Genomic DNA, 23,232 nt, shown 5'->3' on the forward strand with positions numbered 1-23,232 from the left:
TTATTAAATAATCTGTTTATTGCAGGGCTTTCACAAAGGAGAAAACAAAATAAAAGACAAAGCACCCAAGTAGAAAGAATAAAAATGTATTTTCCTTCAGGTTTTTGACTGACACAAGTACAAATCCTTTAGTGTGAGCATGTCACAGCAATTTGGAAATGAACAGACCCCAAGTGAACAAGCAGAGAGTACAAGACTGAATCATGAAATCATGATTTCTGCTGCTTCTGCAGGGCTTCCACTCACTGGCTTGGCTATCATGGTAAAAACCCCTCATCCAGTCAGGGCTGGCAGAGGGAAGGGAAGGAAGGATGGCCAGGGGCTTTCAACAGTCAAAGAGTGCAGACCCCTTGTGGGAAATGTTCCTTCATCAGCCAGGCTCGAGCAGGCAGGGCTGGGTGAGCTTTCACGACCTCAGGAATTGTTTGCCCTGCCAAAGTTACCTTCACAGTCAGCTGGAACCCAGTACTGCCTGCAGTGCTCCTGTAACAGACACAGAAGTGACCCACAACTGGAATATGCCAGATAAAAGGAAAAAAAAAAAAACAAAGGAAAAGGTTAACTCAGCAGTTTAAAACACTTTTTGGTATGTTACCATACAAAAAATACAATTTTTTTTATTGTATGCATAGAGAACCTGATCTACCACTAAAGGAACATGCAGCATGATTTGCGTAAATAAGCCAAATCAGGCTCTGAACTGGAGAAACTCTGTTCAAGTGGGTTAAATGACCTGGTTTGTGAGTGAATGATCCTCATGAACCACAACTCCCACACACACACACACATAGAAGTGACACAGAACAGTGGTCCTGGCAGCTCTGGCAATGGAAATGGTCTTGGATAGCATCTGCATGGTCTCCAGCAACCTCTACCCTCTGCAGGCCACCACAAATCCAAAGCCTGTTTTGTTTGGTCCAGAGTGAGGAAGTGACTCTGAAGTCTCAATGCTGCCAAATCTTGCTTAGACAAGAGTGGGATGCACTGAATCTGTAACAGGATGGGCAGGTCTAGAAGAAGCCATCACAGAACTATCAAATGCCACAGTCATTTAACTTTTAATTAAAATTAATCCATTTAACCCATTATATCCAAACCCTCTCTGAGAAGTTTACATAGAAACCCCATAGAACATTTCTTACTCGGGGTAACTCTAGAAACAGCTTCAAATCCAGTATCTACGTGGAAAAGTCACTTCTCTTCCACTTCTGCTAGCTCTCTTCTTGCGCTAAAGGCCCAGAAAATAAAAGGCAGTCCCATCCTGGGAAGTTATTTCTGAAGGCCTGCACATGAAGCAAATTAAAAGAAATCTTTCCACTGGAATTTCAAGTGTTGATTTTCAAAGTGCAGGGCTGCAGCATGGCTGTGATACAGGCACTGCAACCCTTCCCTTGGGAAAAAAAAAAAAGTGAATGGTCAAAAATGAAAAGTCAGAGCAGACTGCATCAGTGAAAGCCAATCTCTCATGAATACCACCTCAAGCAAGGCAAAAAAAGTGCCAGTAAGGGATAAAAGACCCCCAAAATGTATGGCTCACTATAATTAAGAGTTGAGAGGTGCCTGCAATGAGGCTCTCTCTGCAGGCTGAGGGTGCACCCATCTGTCTGCTGAGGGTTGTGCGTTGAGTCAGCTCCAGCTTCTGCTGATTTTGCTGTCACCTTTTAGTCACAGGTGTTGGAGTAGAAAACATCACCAAATCCAGAAACTATTCTGACTATCAAGGGCACGGGGGAGGAGAAAAAGTAAATGGACAGGGCACTTTGGAGGGAGAAATAAACATACTAAAACCTAGGTTTAAAAAGCTCTTCCAAAAGCAGCTAGAACTAAATAAACGTTTCTGAGTGGAAAGCAAAGAACACAGAATACAGTAGACACCTAGAGAGTGATGGAGGATTTCAAGGTCTTTGCTCTGCCAAGGATCTGGCAGCACCTTGATGCCAACTGTTGTTTCTCACCCCACCAGTAGCTACTGATCAACAGTGGGAAAATTGACTCCTGAGTCAGTGAGATCTTCATGGGAAGGAAGGAAGGAGAGTTGGAATTTAGCTAAGGGAGATACCCGGGCAGGGTGAGCTCACATCTGTCACACACGGTGCTTTACAGTGAGGAGACTGAGGAACAATCTTATTCTAGTCAAATAGTCTTTGGTGAAGCCCAACCAAGGCAAAAACACAGATGATGCCCACTGGCTGAGGAGAGTCCCCATTAAGTCACACAAACAAACTCAGCAGAACAGGTTTAGATTTATCTAAAATCTTGGAAGCCTTGAAGGAAGAACTCCACACTGAAAGTGAACAAGGAGAAAAATGGATCTGGGAAAGGGCAGCTGGGTGTGTAGGCTATGCTGTAAACCAGAGTTTAACGTTGTGGCATTGCTTGGAAGCTTCTAGGAGTTAAGCCAGGGGTGCCTGAGACATTCTGCTGCTGTAGCTCGTTTCTCTGGGATCAGCTCCAGCATAGGGAGTAAGAAGTCTGTGAATCCAGCTGCCTCATCTTGGGCCCACTCGTATTTTTCCACCAGCACTTCAAAAAGGCCCCAGGGCTTCAGTTTGGTGATGTGCTTCAGATCACCTGAAAACCCAAGACAAATGGTTTAAGTGTAAGATGCAGGAACAGAGCAGCTCAGTAAAATTGGCTAAACAGCTAAACATGACAGGGTGAGCTCAGGGACTGCTCTAAGGGGATACAAACTGCTAGGGATGCTGAAGGGGAAAGTCAGTTATATTAAACCCCCTTTTCTATGTGCTTTGGAAGCCTGTTGTAGAGAGGTACTTCCTCAAAGGGCTCTTTTTCAGCTCCTGCTACTTCACATCCCCTATCAGCAAATATTAATTTCATTAAATCACCAATTATGGTGCTTGACATGACAGATAAACTGTGCCACTGACTCTGGGGTACATGCAATGCATGGAGCACTGTTTGAGAAAGCAACACACTGCTAATAAAAAAGGATTTGTTTTTATAAACAGAGTTATTAAACTAGGTCAAAACCTAATTTTTTTGACTCAGTACATTTCTGGGGTACTCAGGACTTGATGATAATGTTCTGTGCTCTGAGCAACATGGCTCATGAGGCCAGGCACTATTTAAGGTGCCTTACATTTAGCTGCAGTTTTACTGATAAAACATTTCATAAAACAAAGGAAAGACTCAAAGATGCCATCTTTGCTGGTATCTATTTCTAACAGGCATTTCCACTCCTGTGTATTTGGGCAAGAGATGAGGGGATAAAGTGATATTTGCTTTGTTTCCTTTTACCTTTTTTGGTGAAAAACTCCTTGGAATATTTTCCTGCCAAAATGAGCTTGCGAGGTATTTTCCCCAGAAGTTCTATGATCAATGCAATGTGATCTGCATGTGAAAAATAAAAAAAAACCAAAAAAGACAATGAGATTCATCCACACAAAATCTCTCTATGCCAGTTTCATGCTCTGGGATATAAAGACACTATCCCTTAAAAATAACTTTGGAGACCCACATGAAATCAGGTTACACTAAGAAACAACAAAGACAAGGAGCAAGGGAAAACAAATATGGGCAATTAGAGGCACAATCAGTTTGAGACACAAGATAGAGAATCCAGCAGCCAGAGGAATGCAAAACACCAGAACAAGAGCATGGAGTTCATTGCAGTGTTTTACTGCAGAAACTTGAGCACAGCTGCTGCTGATTTGGGTAAATAATCTTTTTGCAAGGAGCTTTTGCATTGCTGATTTGTAAGGCAAGGCTCATTTTGAAAATGCAACCATTGGATTTCAAGTCCCACTTTAAAAAGGAAAAACTGAGCCAAACAAACCTTCATCTCGTGAGTAATCTTCCCCAGAGTGAGGCTCAAAGAGATAGTCCCCTGTTGCCAACTCAAAGGCCTAAACAAACAGAAATGAGCACATTAAATCACTTCAAAACACTCTAAGATGTGCTGCAGGTTGACTCTGCAAATCTCTGTGGGCCAGAAGCAAAGCAGTGGGAAAGAATAACCTGCAAAACTACAGTAAACAGCTATAATCCTAAATATTCCATCACAGCCTGAGCTGTGCAGTGACTTTGCAATGCTTTAAAACTGCATTAAAAGCATCATAAGCACACCTGGGATGGATTTTGGGTGCAGGGCCACCAGTTAACCACAAAGTTAAGGTATTTCACATGCTCAGCCTTTCCTCTTCAGAGTTTTGCAAAAATAACACCATGTCCAAACTACAGTTTCTGGGGTTGGTTATTTTGTTTTGTTTTGCTTGGGGTTTGTTGGGATTTTCCCTCTCCCCAGGTTTCCCATGTTTTTCAAACAGTTAATCTCTGGACATCTGTCTGCAGAGATGAAAACACATTTTAAATGAGAAAAACATCTGCCCTCATTTCAACTCAGCACTCCTAAATTCTGTAACACATTCACCCCTCATGTGTTCACCTGTACTCAGAACTGACCTTCAGCACAACTGAACTTGTACCACCCCTGACCTTCTGTATTCTCAATTTTCTTTAAGAGCTGCTGGTGCCGAACAATGGAATCAGGCACACTGTGTAATTCTGGCCACATGCTCTGCACAGAAAACATCACCCTTCTGCATTTTCTTTTACCTCATTCATCAAAACCCCAGCTTGTTTTCCAAGACAGCAAAAAAGTCTATTTTTCCAAGCTTAAATTATAAAACCCAAGCTTTGATTTGTAGAAGGGACAGAGTGGGGACACTGAAAAGACACATGCATTAACTGGCTTGACTGATTTTTTTCATTGTCATATTCTACATTTGGCAGCTGTTAAAGGAACAGCTTCTTCCTCATCTCAGCATTACTCAGACTAAACATCAATTCCAAACCTGCAGAGGATAATTAAAATTAGAAATGCTACTGAAAGCACTGTGAAACAGTGCTAGATGCAGCAGAAAGGCTTTTTTTTTAATATAAAAAGACATTGTGTTCAGAATTGCCTGGTTGTCCTGTTTTTCCAGAAAGCATGATGGCAAACTACAATCATATTTGAAATCTGCTGATGCTGGACAACAAAACCTTCAAAAGGAAAGCCACATGTGGAGAAAAAAGGATAAATTTACAAAACAACTGTGATGTGGAAACCTATTATTCAACAAGTCTGGAAGGTGGCTGAACACTTGTAAGGGATTTTGGCCAATCCCTCAGCAGCTCAGGGGGCAGAGCAGGAGATGCCAGCTGGCAGGACTCACCATGCAGGCTGTGCTCCAGATGTCTGCAGGGGTGTTGTACCCTGACCCTATCAGCACCTCCAGGGACCTGTACTGCCTGGTCTGGATGTCCTCAGTGAAATGCTTGTGCTAAGGAGAAGAAATGTTTGATTAACAGCTCAAGACTGCTTACAAGAGGAGAATCAACAACCTGCAAGGCTGGAGTGGATCAAAGCTCATTGCTATTACATTTCAGCTGCATTTTACATCCTCATTAACTATTTCCTTATATTCTTTAAGTGCTGTTAAAATGCTGTACATTCCTCCTCCAAGTGAAACAATCCAGCAATTCAGAGGAAAGCAAGCCACAAAAGCAGAATAAAGGAAGATTCTGCAGCATCTCCTACCCAGCCCTGGCAGACAGGCCATGGTGCTGCTACCTTAAAGCAGATAAGGTGAGACTTCTGAGCTGAGACTCATCTCTCCCAACAGATCTGAAGTGATTTGCCATTTTAGAAGCCAAGTAAAAAAAGACATTTCTTCTGTTTGAAATATCAAACGTTTGAAAGCAGCACAGCACAACCATCAAAGAATAAAACTTGGGATTTTTACTGTGTGAGTCTCTTTCATGTGCAATGGTCTGACAAGCTCCAGAACCAGCACATCAGAGCAATTGTTTGCAACTTTTTAGGCTCTCCTGGAGACTCAGAAGCTCCTTCAGCAACTTCACACAGCAGTTTTCCACACTCTGTGTGTGACACAGCTCACAGCCCTGTAAGAAGTAACCAAATGCCAGGGAGGCACCCAAAGCGTGGCTTGAAATCTTGTGTTTAGAGGATCATTTCTTTATTTGTGTCTCTGCTTCCCCTCTCTTTTTCCCTGAAACTGTCACTGCTTTCACAGCCAGCTCTAAGGATGTGTTTTACAGATTATTTTCCATCTTGGCAAAGTGACTGAATCTGCAGCTTTAAAAAGTCCATGTGAAAAGACCAAACTTACCACCCAGCAGGCATTTCCTAGGTCAGCTATCTTCACTTTGAGCTTATCTGCATTCTTGGGCTCAAGGGGATTAAGAAGGAAATTCCCAGCAGCTGATTTTCCTAGAGGCAATGTGTACAACAGCTGATTAAAGCTTCACAGGCAGTGTCACCATCTGTCACCCAAATCCCACCAAGCTCTCCCCAGCCAGGAAGTTTTCCTGATGGATTAGAACTGTTCCCTCCCTGATGCTTGGGTATAAAAATGAGCATCACTCTGCTCTATCAACAACATCATTAAGGCCCAACTGGTGTCATTAAGCAGAAGGATAAATGAGCATATGCAACACTGACTATTTCCCAGCACAGCCTGTCTATATTTAAAAAAAACAAAAACTTGTTGAAATAAGGGCACTGCTAAAAACAAAACAAACCTCACAACCTCCCTTAAGCCTTCCTAAATTTTTGAAGGAAGGGTCCCCAAGTTACAGCATCATTCTGACATACCCTTCACTCACTGCTGCAACACAATTACAAGAGCTAAAGGAAATACTGGGAAAATTGAATGACACAATGGAGAACAAAAGTATTAAGTCACTAAATGGCATCCAGCTGTACCTCTGAACCAAAAATTTGGGAGAGTTTGAAGCTGTAAATTTGGGAGAAGGCTGTGAGAAGCAAAAGATGTCAGTAACCTAGCAGAGGCATTCAGCAAAGTGCAGCTCAAGTTTCAAAATCCAAATTTTTCTTGTTACTTTTCATCCATACAACTCCCCTAGTGGTACTGTGCGCAAGAAAATGCTAGAACATGTTTTTTTAGTAAGTCCAAATGGTAGTTTTACCCTCCTTCTCCCAGCAGATATTTATCACCTGGCAAGAACACAAAGATGCAAAAATGGACAGTTTTACCAATTCATATTAAACACACACACACCTGCACTGTGTTTAAATTGCTGTACACCATTTCATGCCTTATTTTCTCCTAAGCTTACAAGACACAATTTTTCCACTCTGAAGAAAATAATATTTAAATAAAAGCATTAAAGAAATTTGGTTTCTTTCCCAACACTGTATAACCTTTTTTTTTTTTTAAATGGGAAAGCATTTACCCATCTTGAGTAATGGAGAGAAGTTACCTTTGCTCCATGTTAAGAACCAAACTGTCAGAACACACTGATCATACCTATCCCTTAATTTAACAGCAAGTGACAATCTGTAAGCTTAATGAAAATCATATAAGCAGCACCTGATTCAAAGGAGGAAATGTTCCTGCACTGAAAACCAAAGGCATAGGTGTTTTTTTAAAAAGTAGGAATATTTAAGCAATCAAAGTCAAAACAGGCACAGCTACAACCAGCACCTACAAACAACAAACAATTTGGAGTATGATTGTCAGGTTAATTATTCCTGGCAGGAAAACTCTCAAATGGATGGTTCTGATCACTTCAGCTACAAAATTCACATTTTTGTTCAAACGATGAAGTGTTGAAATCTCCCACATATCAAGGAGCCCTTTCTTACAAGGTTTCTCCTATACCTTTGTTGTCTGTGGGGCTGTTAGTCTCATTCTCATCCTCTGAAGGGATCTCTGTCCTGATGCTTTCCTGATGGAAATTGTTGATGCCCTGCTCGTTCAGTGCCTGCCCCTGGCTGGGGACGGGCTGGCACACCATGGAATCCTCTGGAGCCACGGGCACAAACAAGTCCAACACTGCTTCCTGGGGCCCGAGCTCTGAGTCATTGTTGTGCTGGGTGTAATTAGAGCTGTGCAAGTTGTCAGGGTGCTGGGTGGCAGGGGCATTGGCGGGGGCATTGGCGTTGTGCAGGTCGTCCTCGAGGCGCACGGAGCCCTCGTTCCCAGAGTCTGTCAGCTCCGTCATGGCGATCACCCCGTTGCAGTTGATTTCTGCAGCGTCTTTTTCCACGTTGCTTTCCATGAGATTGGATCCCTCCTGTCCAAGGGTTTCTGCTGCAAGAGGGGAAGATGAGAATGTAGCAGAGTAAGTCTTAATAAATAGCTGGAAGGTGTTCAAGGGCAGCCTGAGAGGGAGGGAGTTCTGTAAATGGGAGTTCTGTAAATGGGACTGGACACAGCCATTCTCTCAGACTGGAACAGGAGATTTCCCGGGTGAAATGACAACAGCCACCTCTGCTAAAGGTACACCCTCCCCATATCCATGAGACAACACTGTCCATGCCATGCTGCCAATGCTTTAGGTCCATACCTGGCTTTTTGTTGATACTTTCCTCTGATGGACTGACTTTTATGAGCATTTCCACAGGAGTCTGAGCTTCCTCCTCCTCTTCAGGCTGTGTCTGCTCAGGGTTTGCTTCCTTCTCCATTTCCTCTATCTCTTGCATTCGCTTCTCCAACAACTCCGCCTGTCTTTTCTGCTTCTTTTTCAACTTCTTTTTCTTATTCTTTGACATTTTGTCAGCCTACGCAGAAGCAAGCAGAGAAATTGGACTTAACATTTTATACTTCAATAAATTTAAAATGCACCAAGGTTTAATTTATCTTAGAGCTGAGGAAACAGTCTCTGATGAAAATGCTGGAGACAGCTCCTCTCCCAGATAAAAAGCAGCTATTCTGGGTTTTGAACTACTTGTGTATAGCTCTTACCAATGCATTTTTGCCCTGACATGAAAAACCAACATTATTCTCCAAGTGAGGGAGATCTCAGACTCCACAGAACAGTCATTTTCTCAACAGAGCTTGAGATCATCACAAGAACTCCTTGTTCTGGTGATAAATGAACCAACACCATTTGCAAGTCCAAGACAGCATTGAGCCTGATACCTATGCCAAACACAAATCACATTTTTTCCTTCTGATATGAGACTGGTCTCTCTTAATGCTGACTGGATTATGAAACAGTGAAGGCGATACTATCAGAGGATGCATACTTACAGGTGAAAGCTTTTACACTTACTGGTTTAGGCTGAGGTGCAGTGCTCACTGAAAGGGAAAGGAAGATCAGTAAATCAGAATGGGAAAGGAAGATCAGTAAATCAGAATGGCTATACTCAAAAACTGCAACTGCATTCTGATGTTAAGGTACGTTTCTCCTATGTGATCTGATAACAACATTTTAATGCTATCAGCAAATGTGATTTTGAAGGCTCATTTCTCTACAATAACACAACAATAAAAAAAATTATAAAAAACATCAAATGAGCAAATGCATAATTCAAGTTTCAGACAGGAGACTTGCTTGACTGATATCAAAGAGTTCCTGCCACGTAGCTTCATTTACTGCATGCATTATGCATACTACCCAAATGAAAATGCAAATCAAAGCATTAAAATACCAAACTTAAGGGAGCTTCCTTAAGCTAAGATATGCTGTGATCAGTTCAGCTCAATGTTGGTGCTGTAAGATTATGATTGACAGAGCCTTCCCATACACACTGCAGTGGTTTTTGAAAAGTACACACAACTACAGATGGATATTCTGAGGAGGAACACAAGAGAATTTGCCCTCAGACCTTTAAGGATGTTTGCAAGTCAAGGCAGCTGGTTTTGTTACAGTTTTCCAAACTGACAACAGGTAACTCATCTCGTTGAAACTGTCATCAAATGCATTTCCAGCATCATGCAATGAAAGGTAATAAACTTTTGAAGGAAATGTGAGAATTTTGCCACATTTTTACACCAGTTCCATATTGAGTGCACCAACACTGTGCTACATAAGACTGATTTACCAGTGTCAGCTTACAGAATTCACAGAATTCTCTAATAGCTGCTGTTAAAAGCAGCCTCCAGTGAGCATTTATCCTCCCTCTTGTTTTCTGACACAAACTGCCTTCCCCATCATCTGAACTACAATTTATGACTAATTTCCCAATTTGCACTCAGGTTTTCAAAGGTTACTTGCATTATTGTTCTACCATACTCAGGAAGTTTTCCTTAGTGATGATTAGGGGGTATGTGGGAGAAATAGCATCAATTTTCAGGGGAAAAAAAAGAAAATAAAAATCACCTGCAGAGCCAGATGGTGGGGGAGCCCCAGATCTCTGCCACTCTGTTGCCTCTGCAGCCAGCCTGCGAATGTACTGGTCATTCACACACAGCAGGATGTTCTCAGGCTTTATATCTGTGTGGATGATTCTACACTTGGTATGCAGGTAATCCAGACCCTGAAGAACCTGCAGGCAAGGGAGAAGGAAGTCAGCCATTAGACAATGTAATTGGGAGCAAAGTGAAAACGCAAAAGTGCCTGGGATGGCCAATGAAAGGGTTTGTGTGTCTGAGAGTGCTCCAGGTTAGAGCTGCTGTGATCAGTGGTTACAGCCCAGTTCCACAATAACAGATTTGCATACAGATTTTAGCTACCATTTTAAAATACTCTTATTTACCCTCATAGCTTAACTTACCACAGCTGAAAAATCTAATTTTAATACTCTACAATAAAATCATACTTTCCTCCTCCCCTGCACCTCCCATGTGGAAAGGTGTTTCTTTATCAGCTACCACCCAGTAGGGAGAACCAGTTTCTCCTGCTCTTCCCATCATTAGGCACTGTGCTTACTGTCACAGCTTAAAAAAATACTTCACTTATGAGGAATGGCTGAGGTAAGAAGAGGTTAAAAGCAAAAACCATCACGGTTTAAGTGTCAGAAAACAACTACCTGCAGCAGAAGGAGCTTGCAGTAAAGAAGTACTAACCCAATCATATTTTGTTGCATCAAGGAGATATCACATATTTTTAACTTTTGTTTGCTTGGATCTGAGAAAGATCAGTGAAAGATTTTTAACTGGGTCAAGAGGAAGAGTGCAGTCAGAACTGGAACTCACCTGTTTGATGATTTTTTTGACACAAGGGAGTGGAAGACCCTGGTAATTTGACTTGATGATCCACTTCAGGAGATGATGCCCTAGAACTTCAAACACCATACAGATATCTGGAACTGAATAAAGGAAAAACCTGGACATCCAGACCCAAGGACCCCAAATTCCCAGGACTGAGGATGAAAAGAAATCCAAATCAGTTGGGCACTTCATGTTAAAGAACCCTCATCCTTCTGACACAGCTTGCCTTCCTCAACAGCACCATTCTATCCTACACAACAGTGCCATTACCTAAAATAACATAAAATACAGAGGGATGGAGCTGCACAGAGGTGTCACTGCAGCAGTAGCCACCTCCTGCTTTGAGTGGGAGCCAGTTGCACAAATGTACATCATTATTTACTGTATGTTTTGGAACAGCCTACGCTTCTGCCCCAGGCAAAACTTGATGCCAGATCTCTCTGTACCAGCATTACCTGAAAAGATAATAAAATTTCCATTTCATAAGTAATCTTCAGACCAATGAAGTCACTTTCTTTGCCCTCCTTTGCCTCTTTACCAGCAAAACAAACTTCTGACAAGGCTGGATTTCAACTATATTTATATGATCTGCTTTGGAGCTCTAAGATCTCAACAGCTACAGTCACTCCAGTGACATATTCAGTGCAATGAAGCCAAACTTCTATGAGTTTATTAGGCTCCTTTTCATCTACTCTGGCAGAAAGCATACATTTCACAAGAGTGGAAGAAATATAAACTCAAATCAACATTTACTCAGAAAAAAAATTAGAGAAAATGCATTATGGGTCTACATTGCAGCTCAATTCTCTCAAGCAGCCCAGCAATTCTCATTGAAATAAAATTTAACTTATCTCAAAGTGAAAACAATGCATAAAAGTCCAACTTTCAAACTTTAAGGATCCATTATTAGCATTTTTTACCAATCACTGCCTGTGAGAAGGCTGTTCCCGCTGTCAGAGAAATACACTGCAAACATCCTAACAATGCTGATAAATTACAAAGTAAGATGTTTCCATAACCTGATAACCAAGCTTATTTTCAACTTATAGATGGCTCATGTGCTATTTTCAGCTACTGATTTTAACATGCTGCACTGAAATAACAGGTTCTTAACAGGCTGCTTGCAAAATTGAGGGGTTGAGGTAGATGGGCTCTCCAGCCTCAGAGGTAGCTCTGACACAGCCACTCAGTCCTGATTCACAAATTGGAGGCAGAACATGAAAAGCACAAGCAGGCAGTGCTGACACAAATGACCCCAGACTGAATCATCACCCTGGATGTGAGCTCAGCAGGCAGTTTGGAGGCAGATCCTCCTACAGCTTTCCTTGGGCAGGAAAAGGGATGCCTGGGCATTGCTTGCCAAAGCAGGGCAGCTGCCCAAGAAACTCCCATCTCCTCAATTCTTGGCTTTTATTCCACAAAAGGATACGGGAACCATTCACTCCTGAAATCTTGAAGTCATCTAATAACTGAACAACTCTCTCCTTGCTTGGATCATTTGGGTCACTGCTGCGGACCTGCAGAGAAAGAGGTTTTTGTGATGTCAGATCCACTGCACTGTCTGGGTCCTACACAAATTCCTGATCATCTGGAAATATCAAGCATGTGACAAATGAAAACTCCCCAAAACAGAAAAAAAGAATAAAATAAAATTGAGCCCAACTCAGGCACTCACCGATTTCAGCAATTTGATTTCATCCAGTGCTGTTTCTGTGTAGTGCTCTGCACTCTTCACCACCTTCATTGCCACGAATCTCCTCCCTCTGTGCACACATGGCAAGTAAATTGGGAGCTGTTAATGCTCATACAAAGAACCTATTCTCCAGGATTATCCCGATTCTTTTGCATGCAAGAGAGTTTATATTTCATGCATCATGGAAAAATAAGGTTTAAACACTCAAAAGACTGCCTTTGAGTCTTTTTTTAACAAAAGATTCATGTTACTCATTTCTCAAAATATGGAAAAATAGGTCAGAGACTGAACACAACTCTTCCCACAGATATGGTTTGTCCTGTTAAGTCCCTCCCACACACTTGCATGCACAATATCAGACGAAACTCCTGTTCTAGGATGTGGACAGCTAATGCTTTGTGTTTTTATCCAAAAATAAAAGGATGTTTTCTGCTCAGGTTTGTGCATGCCTGGCAGGAACAGCAGCTGGAACAGGAGCACTCACTGGATGTCCCAGGCCAGCCACACGGTGGAGAAGTGACCCCATCCAAGCTTCCGAATCACGTGGTAGCGTCCATTGAAGAGATCTCCTATTTTCACAAGGTGGTAACCCCCTGGAAAAACACAGCAGCCAGAGAGCAGGTGTGGGGAACGAGCATCACAATCACTGCAGCACCGCTAAATATCTCCCCAGTGAAAAACACCTGCTTTGGAAAACAGGCTGTGATGGTAACAGAACCTTCCAGCTAAATATCAGCATTGCTTTTGTGTGCTCTGAGCCTAGAATGTGAAAGAGGTAACCAAGATCTGGAACTTGGAACTGCAACCAAGATCCAAACAGCTCTCCTTGCAATTCTGCTGACTGGAAGGCACTCTGCCACTGAAAACAGGAAAGTCTCCTCTGCACCCTTCATATCTCTCAAGCTACTGACTATACAGGGGGATTCCATCACAGAGGCAAAAGCATGAAAAGCCAAAGATGGAACTGGCAGAAAACAGAACAAAGAGAAGAAATTGTGATTTGGTGTTTTCATTTGCTCTGTATTTCGTTTCTGCTCAGAGAAACAGGGGAAGGCTATTTGCAGAAAGAAATTCTTCTGAAGAATGGATATCAAGATAATGATCTGATCTTCAAAAGGAAACCCAAAGAATATGAAAAGGATTTTTTGGTCCCTTTTACATTGAAATAAAAGAAAGAATTAGATGCCTACTTGCTTTTATCAATATTGAAAGCCTTCTGGCACAGAGGAAAAGATAACAGCTTTAAACTTATGCATTAAAAACAGTTCTGCAACTCAAATCCTGACTGATAACAGAAGGAAACTTGGAGACCACCTTCTCCATTTCATGTTGGCTTGAAAAATGTTATTTTCATATGCAGTTTCAAAGTACTCTTAATGTAAGAGGGAGTTTATGTTCATTCTCTACAGCAAATGGGAAATGGAGGGGATTCCTTGATTGCATTGAAAATCATGCATCTTAAACAGGCAAATGCTCACCTTTACAGTAATCATTTGGATCCTCTTGCTCATCATCATCTGATCCCAGGATTTCCTCCTCTTGCTCTGGAAGATCACTCTCGGACTGAGCAGCAAGGCTGCGGTGCTGGGTGTCAGGTCTGAAAGAGATCACACTGCATGTCTGACACAGATAAAATAGATTTAAAAGCTTAGTGATCCCACTGAAATATTAGCCTCTGAAACCCTTCTCTGCCTTTCTCTAAAGCAGATTTATATTCTGTTATCCTAGGTAAAACTTGAAAATTTAAATATTGATTGATTTTATTTTAAATACAAATATCAATTAGTCTTTACTTTCTTTTGGAAAAGAAAAAGTTAACCAGTGTTTTAGAACTTGTGGGCCTTTGTTCCTTTGACATTCAAGGTCAAATGAATATTTAACAGTCCTTCTGCTTCTAACACTTTAGAACCCTAGAGCCCCTAATCTTGACATTTATTTCTCCTGTTCTCAAGGGGCAGGCTGCATTTTTAGCTCATCTCTTGACTCAAGATGCAAAGTTTATTACAGTTGTCTGAACTAGGGAGAGTGGGAGGACACAGAGCAGATGTTCAGTAAACCCTCCCGAGAGCTTGTGATTGCAGAGGGATTGGAATCAGGCACCAAGGTGGTGGAGGTTTTTCACTCCCACAATCATAATAAGTGTTCATTTTATGTGTTTATTTTTCCATCAAATGTGCCACTCTGAGTTCTTGCTCATGAAGGCCACATCAGCAAAGGCCACCTCCATGCCCTCACACACAGCCTGTGCCCCCCAAATAAAACATCTCCCACACCTCAGCTCTGTCATGGCATCACACTGATCACAGCCAAACAGCTCATGAAAGGCTAATACCAAAATCAGGTAATTTATTTACTTTTCAAAGCATTACAGGGAACAATGAAATGCCTACAAAGATTCAAGATACCCCTGTACAAAGCAAACATTTGTGATGAAAACAATGCCTACAGACCCCTTGCTTTGGCAGGATTTAAGGGCAAAGTACTGCAAGATATCAACATTAAGTTTCCTTTCCTCAGAAGATATTAAAAAAAGCTGGAGTTGTCCAAAGAAGTGGGCAGCAAACTTCATTAGAGCAGTGACACAAGCTCAGATAACATTCCTCACAGAGAGTTCCCAGCAGTGAATTCACGGAAGTTTCTTCTATTGAAACTATTGTTGCAGGGGAGCAGCAGATAACAGTGGTGCCTTCGGCACCCTCCTTCAAATTCAGCTCATTTTGCTGCAAGAAGGAAGAACTGCCCACCCAGTGGCTATGCCAGCAACACAGGCAGGCCCTCAGATGCATTTTTCACAACTCAGTCCTGAGCTGGACTCCTGCACATCCTATCAGGGCTGTACTAACTCATCTCAGTCCTTTGGAAAAATGTAATATTTTCATTTGGAACAGTTATACAGCAGAATGAATGTTCAGCACTGACCTACTACACATGCACTGTGCTGAGACTTCACACATTAAACACTCAAATTACAGCCACCTTAAACATCAGAAAAGGGGAGAAATCTTGTGTTCCAACCTGGTAAGTAAATTTGCAGTCACTTAAAATCCACAACTCAAGTTCATTAAAACAAGGAAGAGCTACAAAGATCATTACCAGACACAACCCACCACCAGACATTTACTTTCATTCTGCTGTCAGTAAGTCCTGCTGTTTTTTTTAAATTCAGGAACAGCCTAGTGATCTCAAACCATAAACCAAAGACTGCCAAGCTAATGAGACTTCTATTAAGAACCCTGCAGCTTGATCCAGCCCTGAGACATTTAGTATTTAAACTTTTTAGTCACTGAATTATAAGTCAGGGGTAGGAGGAAGGAAACTGCAGTAGGGGGTGCAGAAAGTCTTAGAGGTCAAAAAGCTTCTTTAAAATTGCTGCATTTTTTGGGACAATTGAGATACAAATAAAGTCACACATTATCCCCAAATTAAGAGCAGGCAGCAAAGGCAAGAAATGAGCACAGACAGAATGGTTGAAGGGGAGATTAGATGCTCACAGACAACAAATCCTATAGACAGGGTAAAAAGAACAGGAGCTGGACAGAAAGATTTTAAGCCAGGAACCTCACATACAGCCTGAGTAGTAAAGTGTAATTCTCCCCAGTGCTGTTTCAGGATTTTCACTGCTTTAACTGCACAGGATGTAAGGGATTAAAAAGGACTCTAAAGAAAATTGCCCTGAAGTAGCAGTGCTGCAGACACACACATCACACCATTCTGCAGTCCCAGTGCCTCTCAGTAACAGCAATTCCATGCATGGAGGAAGAAGTTACTGGAAGCACTAAAGCCCATTCTCCTGGAAGCTTTCTGTGCCCCTCCTAAGGGGCTGACTAATCCTGCTGCTGGCAGGCTCACACACGACACACCCTGGAGCCTGCAGCTCAGTCTTTCATGGGGATCCAAAAGCGTTTCACTTCTACACTAGAGTCTATGATACCAGCTAATGTAAAAAAGCTCAATTCAGGTCACACACATCTCTACAGTGCTATTTCCTTTATGAAATCACCTCCAAAATACACCTCATTCTTTTGCCTTCCTGTGAAAATTCGTTTGATGTTGTTACACACCACCCTGCTCTTCCCCTGAAATGACCATGTCAGCCCAAGATAGGGATTAAGAGAGAATCAATCAGTGCAGAACATGTATTAATACCCAAGAAAAAATGATATACAAAAGCACAAGCCTCATCTGTCTGCTTTGCTCACAAAGACAGTACTCTAAAAGGCACAAAAGGCTGTTAAAGACAGCAGAAAAATCCATGCCCAGCATCTAGAGATGACAGCTGAAACAGCTGTTGTCAAAATTGCAAAATGCAGATAAAGTATATAAAAATTTTATACTAAATTTTTGTTTACACATTAAAATCCAAGTGTTCTACGGTAGTTTTTTCTTTTCTAGCCACCTCTGATCTACAGAAGAACACCGTGATCACCTTCTCCTTTTGCTCTCTCATTGTGCTAATTATTCATCAGAATGAACAGCATCTGCAGGGTCTCTCTACAACTACACAGCAACATTATACTTAAGCAAAACAAAGTGGAACAGAAAAGCTAAGGCAAAATGCTAAGTCTTCTATGGAATTCGAGTGAATCCACATCTAGAGAGACCCTCCCAAAGGTCCTTATTCCCTGAAGAGTTGCAAATTCTCCAGACAAAATCAGAGAGGGGAACCTACCTGCAAGAAGCACGGCCTCCCATGGATAAAGATATTCCTGAAGACAGCCCAATAGTTTTCGAAAAAGCCATCAAAAGTCAGGCACCACAGTGCTGGGGAAGGAGGGGGACATCAGCAGCAGGCACAGGGGCTGGCTCTCCTCAAATGCAGCAAAGCTTTGTGCAAGAGTGAAGGAGAAGAGGGATTTGCCTCCAGCACCCAGCTGCAGCTGCCCAGCACTGCATTGCAGGTGAAGGACCGTGCAGCAAGGCTGGGGCTCGCTCTCAGCTGATCCTCCTGCAAATTCACTCATGGCAGGGGGGTGAGCATAAACATTCATCCCCTCCTCTTGATGTCTACGCGTCTCTTCTTCCCTCTAATGAAATTAGAAATTCAGGCAGATACTTTGTTTCATCTTCCTCAACCAGCCGGTTTTATTTGCCTATTCAATAGCCCGGTGGATTCAAAGCTGGGATGAAGACAGGGATCATGGTAATTGTCGACAGAGAAACCCTTTTGATAGAGGAATTCCAGCACAATCACTCAGCAGGCAAAGAGTGTTCAAAGGAAAAATAAATTTTCTGATGTAATTCCACACCTCCCCTTCCAGAGTTACAAGAAAAACTTATCCTTTATGCTTAAAATGACAAAACAAGCAGAAGGAGTCAAATCTTCTTGAAAAAGTTGGACTGAGTATTTTTCACAGCAGTGGGTACTTAACATCATCTTCCAACAATGCACAATTCCCAGTCATTTCCTGTGCCTGTTTATCCTGCTGGTTTATGTAAGTGATAGGGGAAACAAGTCACCAACAATGTGACAGAGCAGTAACAATTTAGAGATTTCTCTCCTAGGGAGGACTTTATTAGTGAAAGACACAATGATGCTGCCCCTGCACTTTTAAAGCAAGAGGTTTAAAAAATCATCTTCATCCACCTGTATGTCTAAGATACTTTCCTCTTAAAACCTCACAGAAGTTTGAATGCTTTTAATAGTTTAGCCAAACCTGTGCATCTTAGAAAAGGAACTAAAAACATCCAAAATTTTCCACTGTAGACAAGACTTTGCTCCATGTTCACTGAAGATATCACCCAACCCCTGCAATGCACAGCAGGGATGGTGAAGTTATTTGCAGGAGCTAAGATCTGAGTCACTCACTTGCTCCTTACAGAAGGTGTCAAAGCAATTTGGAAAAACACTGTGGAATTCTCTTGCCATTTTCAGTGGAATCACTTATCTGGTCCACACACAAAAAGGAAGGCAAAAAATGATTAAGAAATCTCAGCCACACAAAGTGTGGCTTACAGACTTGCAGAGAAGGAAGGGTGCCCTCTATAAATTACCAGACACACACAGAGCCAAGTCTCCACACTCAGCTTCACCATCAAACATGAATGTGTTCTCTCTGCTCCAATAACTTACATTAAAAAAAAAATTTGAAAGGAGGTGTTTGGTTTTCCTATTCAAGAGTGACTTCAAAACTCGGTTTTGGACAGAAAAGATTCTTCCTTGTCCCTAAAACAGCAGAAATACTGTCCATGCTACCTCATTGCTTGCCTTGAATAGATACAAAAGCAGACTCCTTCCACCCTCAAGCGAGGAAGTCAAGGTACATTTAGACCGAATCACTTTTGTCACACCCATCATCCTTAAATACACACTAACAAAAAAAGATACTCTCCTTACTCCTCTCTCTGTCTGCCTCTCCCTTGAAATTTGCAAAGATGACGCCCATCTGCAGGAAACTGAAGGGAAATGCTTTCCTAATTTTAAGTAGCCTACAACACAGGCTTTGTAAGCAGTGTCACCCCTTATTGGTGAGCTCAAACTGCACCCATGAAACGCCCCCGAGCAAAACTCAGTTCAGTGAGTGCAGGAGGAGTGACAAACCCACTGCAGGCACCAGATAAAGGCACTGCAAACACACCCCAGGACTCCTCTTTCCACCTCAACCACGCAGCCAGAGCTTTGCTGGGCTCCACACCCAACCCAGCAAGATCTCACTGAAGGATTCCGTGTTTTCACTTGAGAAGAAGCTCCATGTGGCATGGTGAAAAGCCAGGATTTAAAACCCCTCTTCCATTCCCACATCTGTGCATGGAGACAATGTCTCTTTAAGGAGGAATGCTGGCAGGCTGCACTCATTACTATTTCTTAGTGTGCCTGTAATTTCATGTTAAGGCACATCTAGAGGGAGAATGAGAGCTCACACGCAGATCTGCTGGCAAACCTCGTGCTCAATGAATATGGAAACTTCACACAACTTCCAGCATGATTCAGGTATGAAATGATCAAAAGTGTTTTGCAGCCTTTCTCCTCAAGAAATTCCAACTGAATTATAAATCATTGACGGTGGGGGACTTATGACTGCACAATCCATGTTATTTTGTGATTATTGCAACTCATTAACAGTTGCATCCCTATTTTTCTGAGTAAATAACTGGTATTTTCTGCCAGTAGGGCAGATCCACAATACTTGCTGCTATCCCAGAGCTACAGGAACACCACTGTCAAGAACTCAGAAAATTGAAAATTGGAGATGGTCAAACATTTAGCTTTTAAATACCAGTACTCAGAGGCACCAAGACATACTTTTGATTAGCAGATCTGTGGGAGCTCAGTTTGAAGATAACTACTGGCTTTCACATAAGAAAGGTATTAAAACACAAATAACAGGCAATCAAACTTCTTCCTTCCCATCCCCACTCCCCCACACGAGCACTTTGCAAGCTGTTTGTGGAGCTGTCTGCTAGCCCAGCTATCACAAACCAAGGGATTTCTATGGAAACCAGCAAATTTCAGTTGTGTCCTGTCATGGTTTGATAATCCCTTCTGTATTTGAATGAAAAAATATGAGGGCAATGGAAATTACAGGCTCTCACCTTCAGAGTTCCAAGAAACTCTGCTTGCTCTCTTTCTAAAGGAGTGTTAGGATAAACGCATGCTCTACTTCACTGACAGAAAATGAAACTTTTGAGACAGGAAGGAGTGAAAGAAATAGGATCATCCTGAACTTACAGAAGATTAAGAAAATGGCTGAGGTTCCTATAAAAATATATATTCAAAAAAGCTTATACACAGAATCATAATTAATATTTACAAGGTGATTCTGTAAATCATCAGTTTAGACTGGTCTCATCTAAACCAAGCAAACAGCAATATTAACTACTAGATGATGAAAAAGTAACTTTCCAGTTTCTTTTAAGCTTTGCAAAAGGTTTTTTTGTTCTGTTTTTAATGATATTAGGTTTGTAGGTAAACTTAAAGCAGCTGTAATTTATTTTAAAAATGAAAGATATTTTGAATTGTTTTTACTCCCTTCAGAACATTCTCTACAATTTTATATAATAATTCAAAATACTAAACTCAACCTTTCAAAATCATTGTTTCATGCTATTTACTGCAAATGTAAAGAAAAAATGTATTACAGAAAAAATGAATGTGTGATCTAAACTATCATGGAACATTAGATATTAAAAGCACATTGCATGTGGTTTCAAGTATAGATTTTATGGAAAGTCATGAAACAACCCAGTTAAGCCTATTTTAGAAGATTTAACTAGAGCAGCTTTGTATTTAAATAGAATAAATGTTGTGGAACTGTACCTAAAGTTAGAGGCTGACACTGAGTTCATTTAATTGCACAGCATAAAGCACATGCAAGTGTCTTTAATTTTTGAGATACAATCTAATAAACTTATGGTAGCAGAGAAAAGAGTTGAAGCATAATGTGTAAGAATATAAACACAGCATTTAACAAATAACACAGCTCTGCACTCAAATCAAGGTTAGTGGCAAAATCAAGAGCTAACCAGCAGTGCATTTAACCTGTCCTGAATATGTGGTTAAAAAAAGATTCATTAAAAACCCCTAACGTGCCAGCTCTGAAAGTTATCATTCAGCAACCTCAAAACCTACACAGAAATTAACCTTCCCAGCTGCACTGTGAACTCTGCTGGCTGAGTCAGTACTGCTGGTCTGCAGCTAGAGAAAGAAAAAAGTTACATGTATAGAATGAGACAATGGATTATTCATACAGAAAGTAGAGAAGGAGGAGAGCATTTCAAAAATTGTCCTAATGCTGCCTTCAAGTATACAAGGAATACGTATGGAATAGCATGGAACCATAATGCATGGCTCCCAAATACTTTGGTTAAGTATCCTCACTCTTCAAAAGCCCCATCTCAAAACCACTGACTCTTAGCTGAAGGCAACAAGAAAAAAATATTTTAAATCCCTGTGATGTGTCTGAGAAAGCATTACTCTAGGCCTAAAGAAAAAACCCTCCAACTGCCACCCCCAAAGCCTTAGCCTTACTATCTTTGGTCCTAGGCATCTTCAAGTAAAATCATCCTGAGTCACCAGAGATTTTACAGAATAAGCAGCATTTTATGGAGTATACAGAACCAGCTCTAGGACTGACATCACCTTTCAGCAGAAAGGAACCCATGAGCAGCACTGAACACAGCACTCAGTGCAGCCTGCTGAAAGCCATTGTTTGGTATTTACTCGAGTTCTTCTAATTTCTACATCTGCCTCCAAAAGTTCCCCACACATAAAGACTCATGACATTCCTGCGGTGAGAAAGAAGCCACACGAGAGCATCAAAGTTAGAGAACCAAGCAAACAACACACCACGGCATTCTTTCGGCAAGAAAAAAAAAGGAATCTCGGGGGGAAAGCGAGTCAAGAGAGGAGAGAGTGGAGAGAAGGTGGTTCCTAAAGGCAGCAGTTGCTGAATGCCCTGGGGACTGGGAGCGGGGACGGTGACAACTCCGTCCGAGCTACAGCCCGCGGCCAAGGGGAGCCGGCAAGGGCAGCCCATCATCATCCCTGAGCACCAGGGCAGCTCCCCGGCCGGCTTTCGGGGAGAAGCAGGGAAGGCAGAGCCTGCCGTTCCCCGGGCAGCCCAAGGAGCGGAGCCGGCCAGAGCCGGGCGGCAAAACGGCCGCCCCGGGCCACGCGCCGCGCCGGCTCCGCTCCCGAAACGTGCGCTCGGTTAACTCCGGTTACAAACCCGCCCGGCCCCGGGGGCCCGCACGTTCCTCTGCCCCCAGCGCCCTCCGGGCCCGGCGGTCCCTGCCCCGCGGGGAGGGCCGGGGGAACAAAGAGGCGCCGGTGCCGGCGGGAGATGCCGCCCGAAGGGAGCCGCGGCCGCACTCACTTCCTCTGGGCCTTGTCCTTCTTGGCTTTGGTCCGCTTCTTCCGGGCCTGCAGCGCCAGCACTGAGGGAGAGAAGGAGAGAGAGGCGTGAAGGGCGGCGGGCCCTGCGGGGGCCCCGCGGGGCGATGGAGGCCGCGCCGCGCTCACCTTTCCGCTCCATGGCCGCCACCGCCGGCGGCCCCGGGCGCCTGCGCCGCGCCCGCCGGGCTGGGCACGCGCGGCTCGGCCGCCTCAGCCGCGCGGAGCCACCGCCTCCCGGCCCGGAGCCGCCCCGGCCCGGCCCAGCCCTGCCCTGCCCTGCCCCGCCCGCCCTGCGCGGCTCCGGCTCCGGCTGCGGCGGCGGCGGCTCCGGCTCCGGCAGCGGCGCGGGCGGGGCGCAGGCGCGGGGCCGTGCGGGAGCCGCCCCGAGCCGAACGGCGGCGGGTGGCGGTGCCGGTAGTGCGCGGGACGCGGTGCGGGCTCCGTTTGGTCGCTCGGGGCGCGCACCGGCCTCCCGCGCCCGCTGAGCTCCCGCACCTGTACCCGCCCCGCCGGCCTCGCTCAGCCCGCTGAGCCTTCCGCTGAATCCGTCTGTGAAATCAGGTGCCCCGAGCAGAGTGCAACGCCCATCAGACTCGGAGATTCTTAATATTAAATCATTTATTTAATAACGATCACGGAAAAAAACCTTTGCAGTTACTGGGGCGTTCAGGCGTTGTGTTGCATGCGTTAAACAAACACTTGTGTATTTGTTAAGGTGGTTATGTATTCACCTTAAAACATATATAAAGTGGTTATGTATTCACCTTGGAACTCTTGCAGGT

At 43.1% G+C, this 23,232-nt stretch overlaps 1 protein-coding gene across 3 annotated transcripts; it reads right to left on the reverse strand.

The window, feature by feature from the left end:
- Positions 1-70: 70 nt before the first annotated feature.
- On the reverse strand, positions 71-22,682 carry SRPK1 (SRSF protein kinase 1). 3 transcript variants are annotated; one of them, XM_058819537.1, is made up of 16 exons: positions 22,577-22,682; positions 22,431-22,491; positions 14,097-14,215; positions 13,103-13,211; positions 12,601-12,688; positions 12,355-12,442; positions 10,911-11,017; positions 10,096-10,261; positions 9,046-9,071; positions 8,338-8,551; positions 7,650-8,078; positions 6,135-6,235; positions 5,178-5,285; positions 3,797-3,866; positions 3,259-3,351; positions 71-2,571 (listed from the first exon to the last, which is right to left on the reverse strand). In XM_058819537.1, exons 1-16 carry the CDS (start codon positions 22,587-22,589, stop codon positions 2,387-2,389), a joined length of 1,977 nt encoding a protein of 658 aa, XP_058675520.1. In that variant the 5' UTR covers positions 22,590-22,682; the 3' UTR covers positions 71-2,386. The 3 variants fall into 3 exon arrangements, with proteins under 3 accessions (XP_058675520.1, XP_058675518.1, XP_058675519.1); XM_058819535.1 differs by having other exon boundaries at positions 7,650-8,081; XM_058819536.1 differs by lacking the exons at positions 22,431-22,491; positions 22,577-22,682 and adding an exon at positions 17,288-18,041 and having other exon boundaries at positions 7,650-8,081.
- Positions 22,683-23,232: the final 550 nt, after the last annotated feature.

Source organism: Ammospiza caudacuta, chromosome 24 (genome assembly GCF_027887145.1).
Source record: "Ammospiza caudacuta isolate bAmmCau1 chromosome 24, bAmmCau1.pri, whole genome shotgun sequence".
In the NCBI taxonomy this organism is placed as follows: domain Eukaryota; kingdom Metazoa; phylum Chordata; class Aves; order Passeriformes; family Passerellidae; genus Ammospiza; species Ammospiza caudacuta.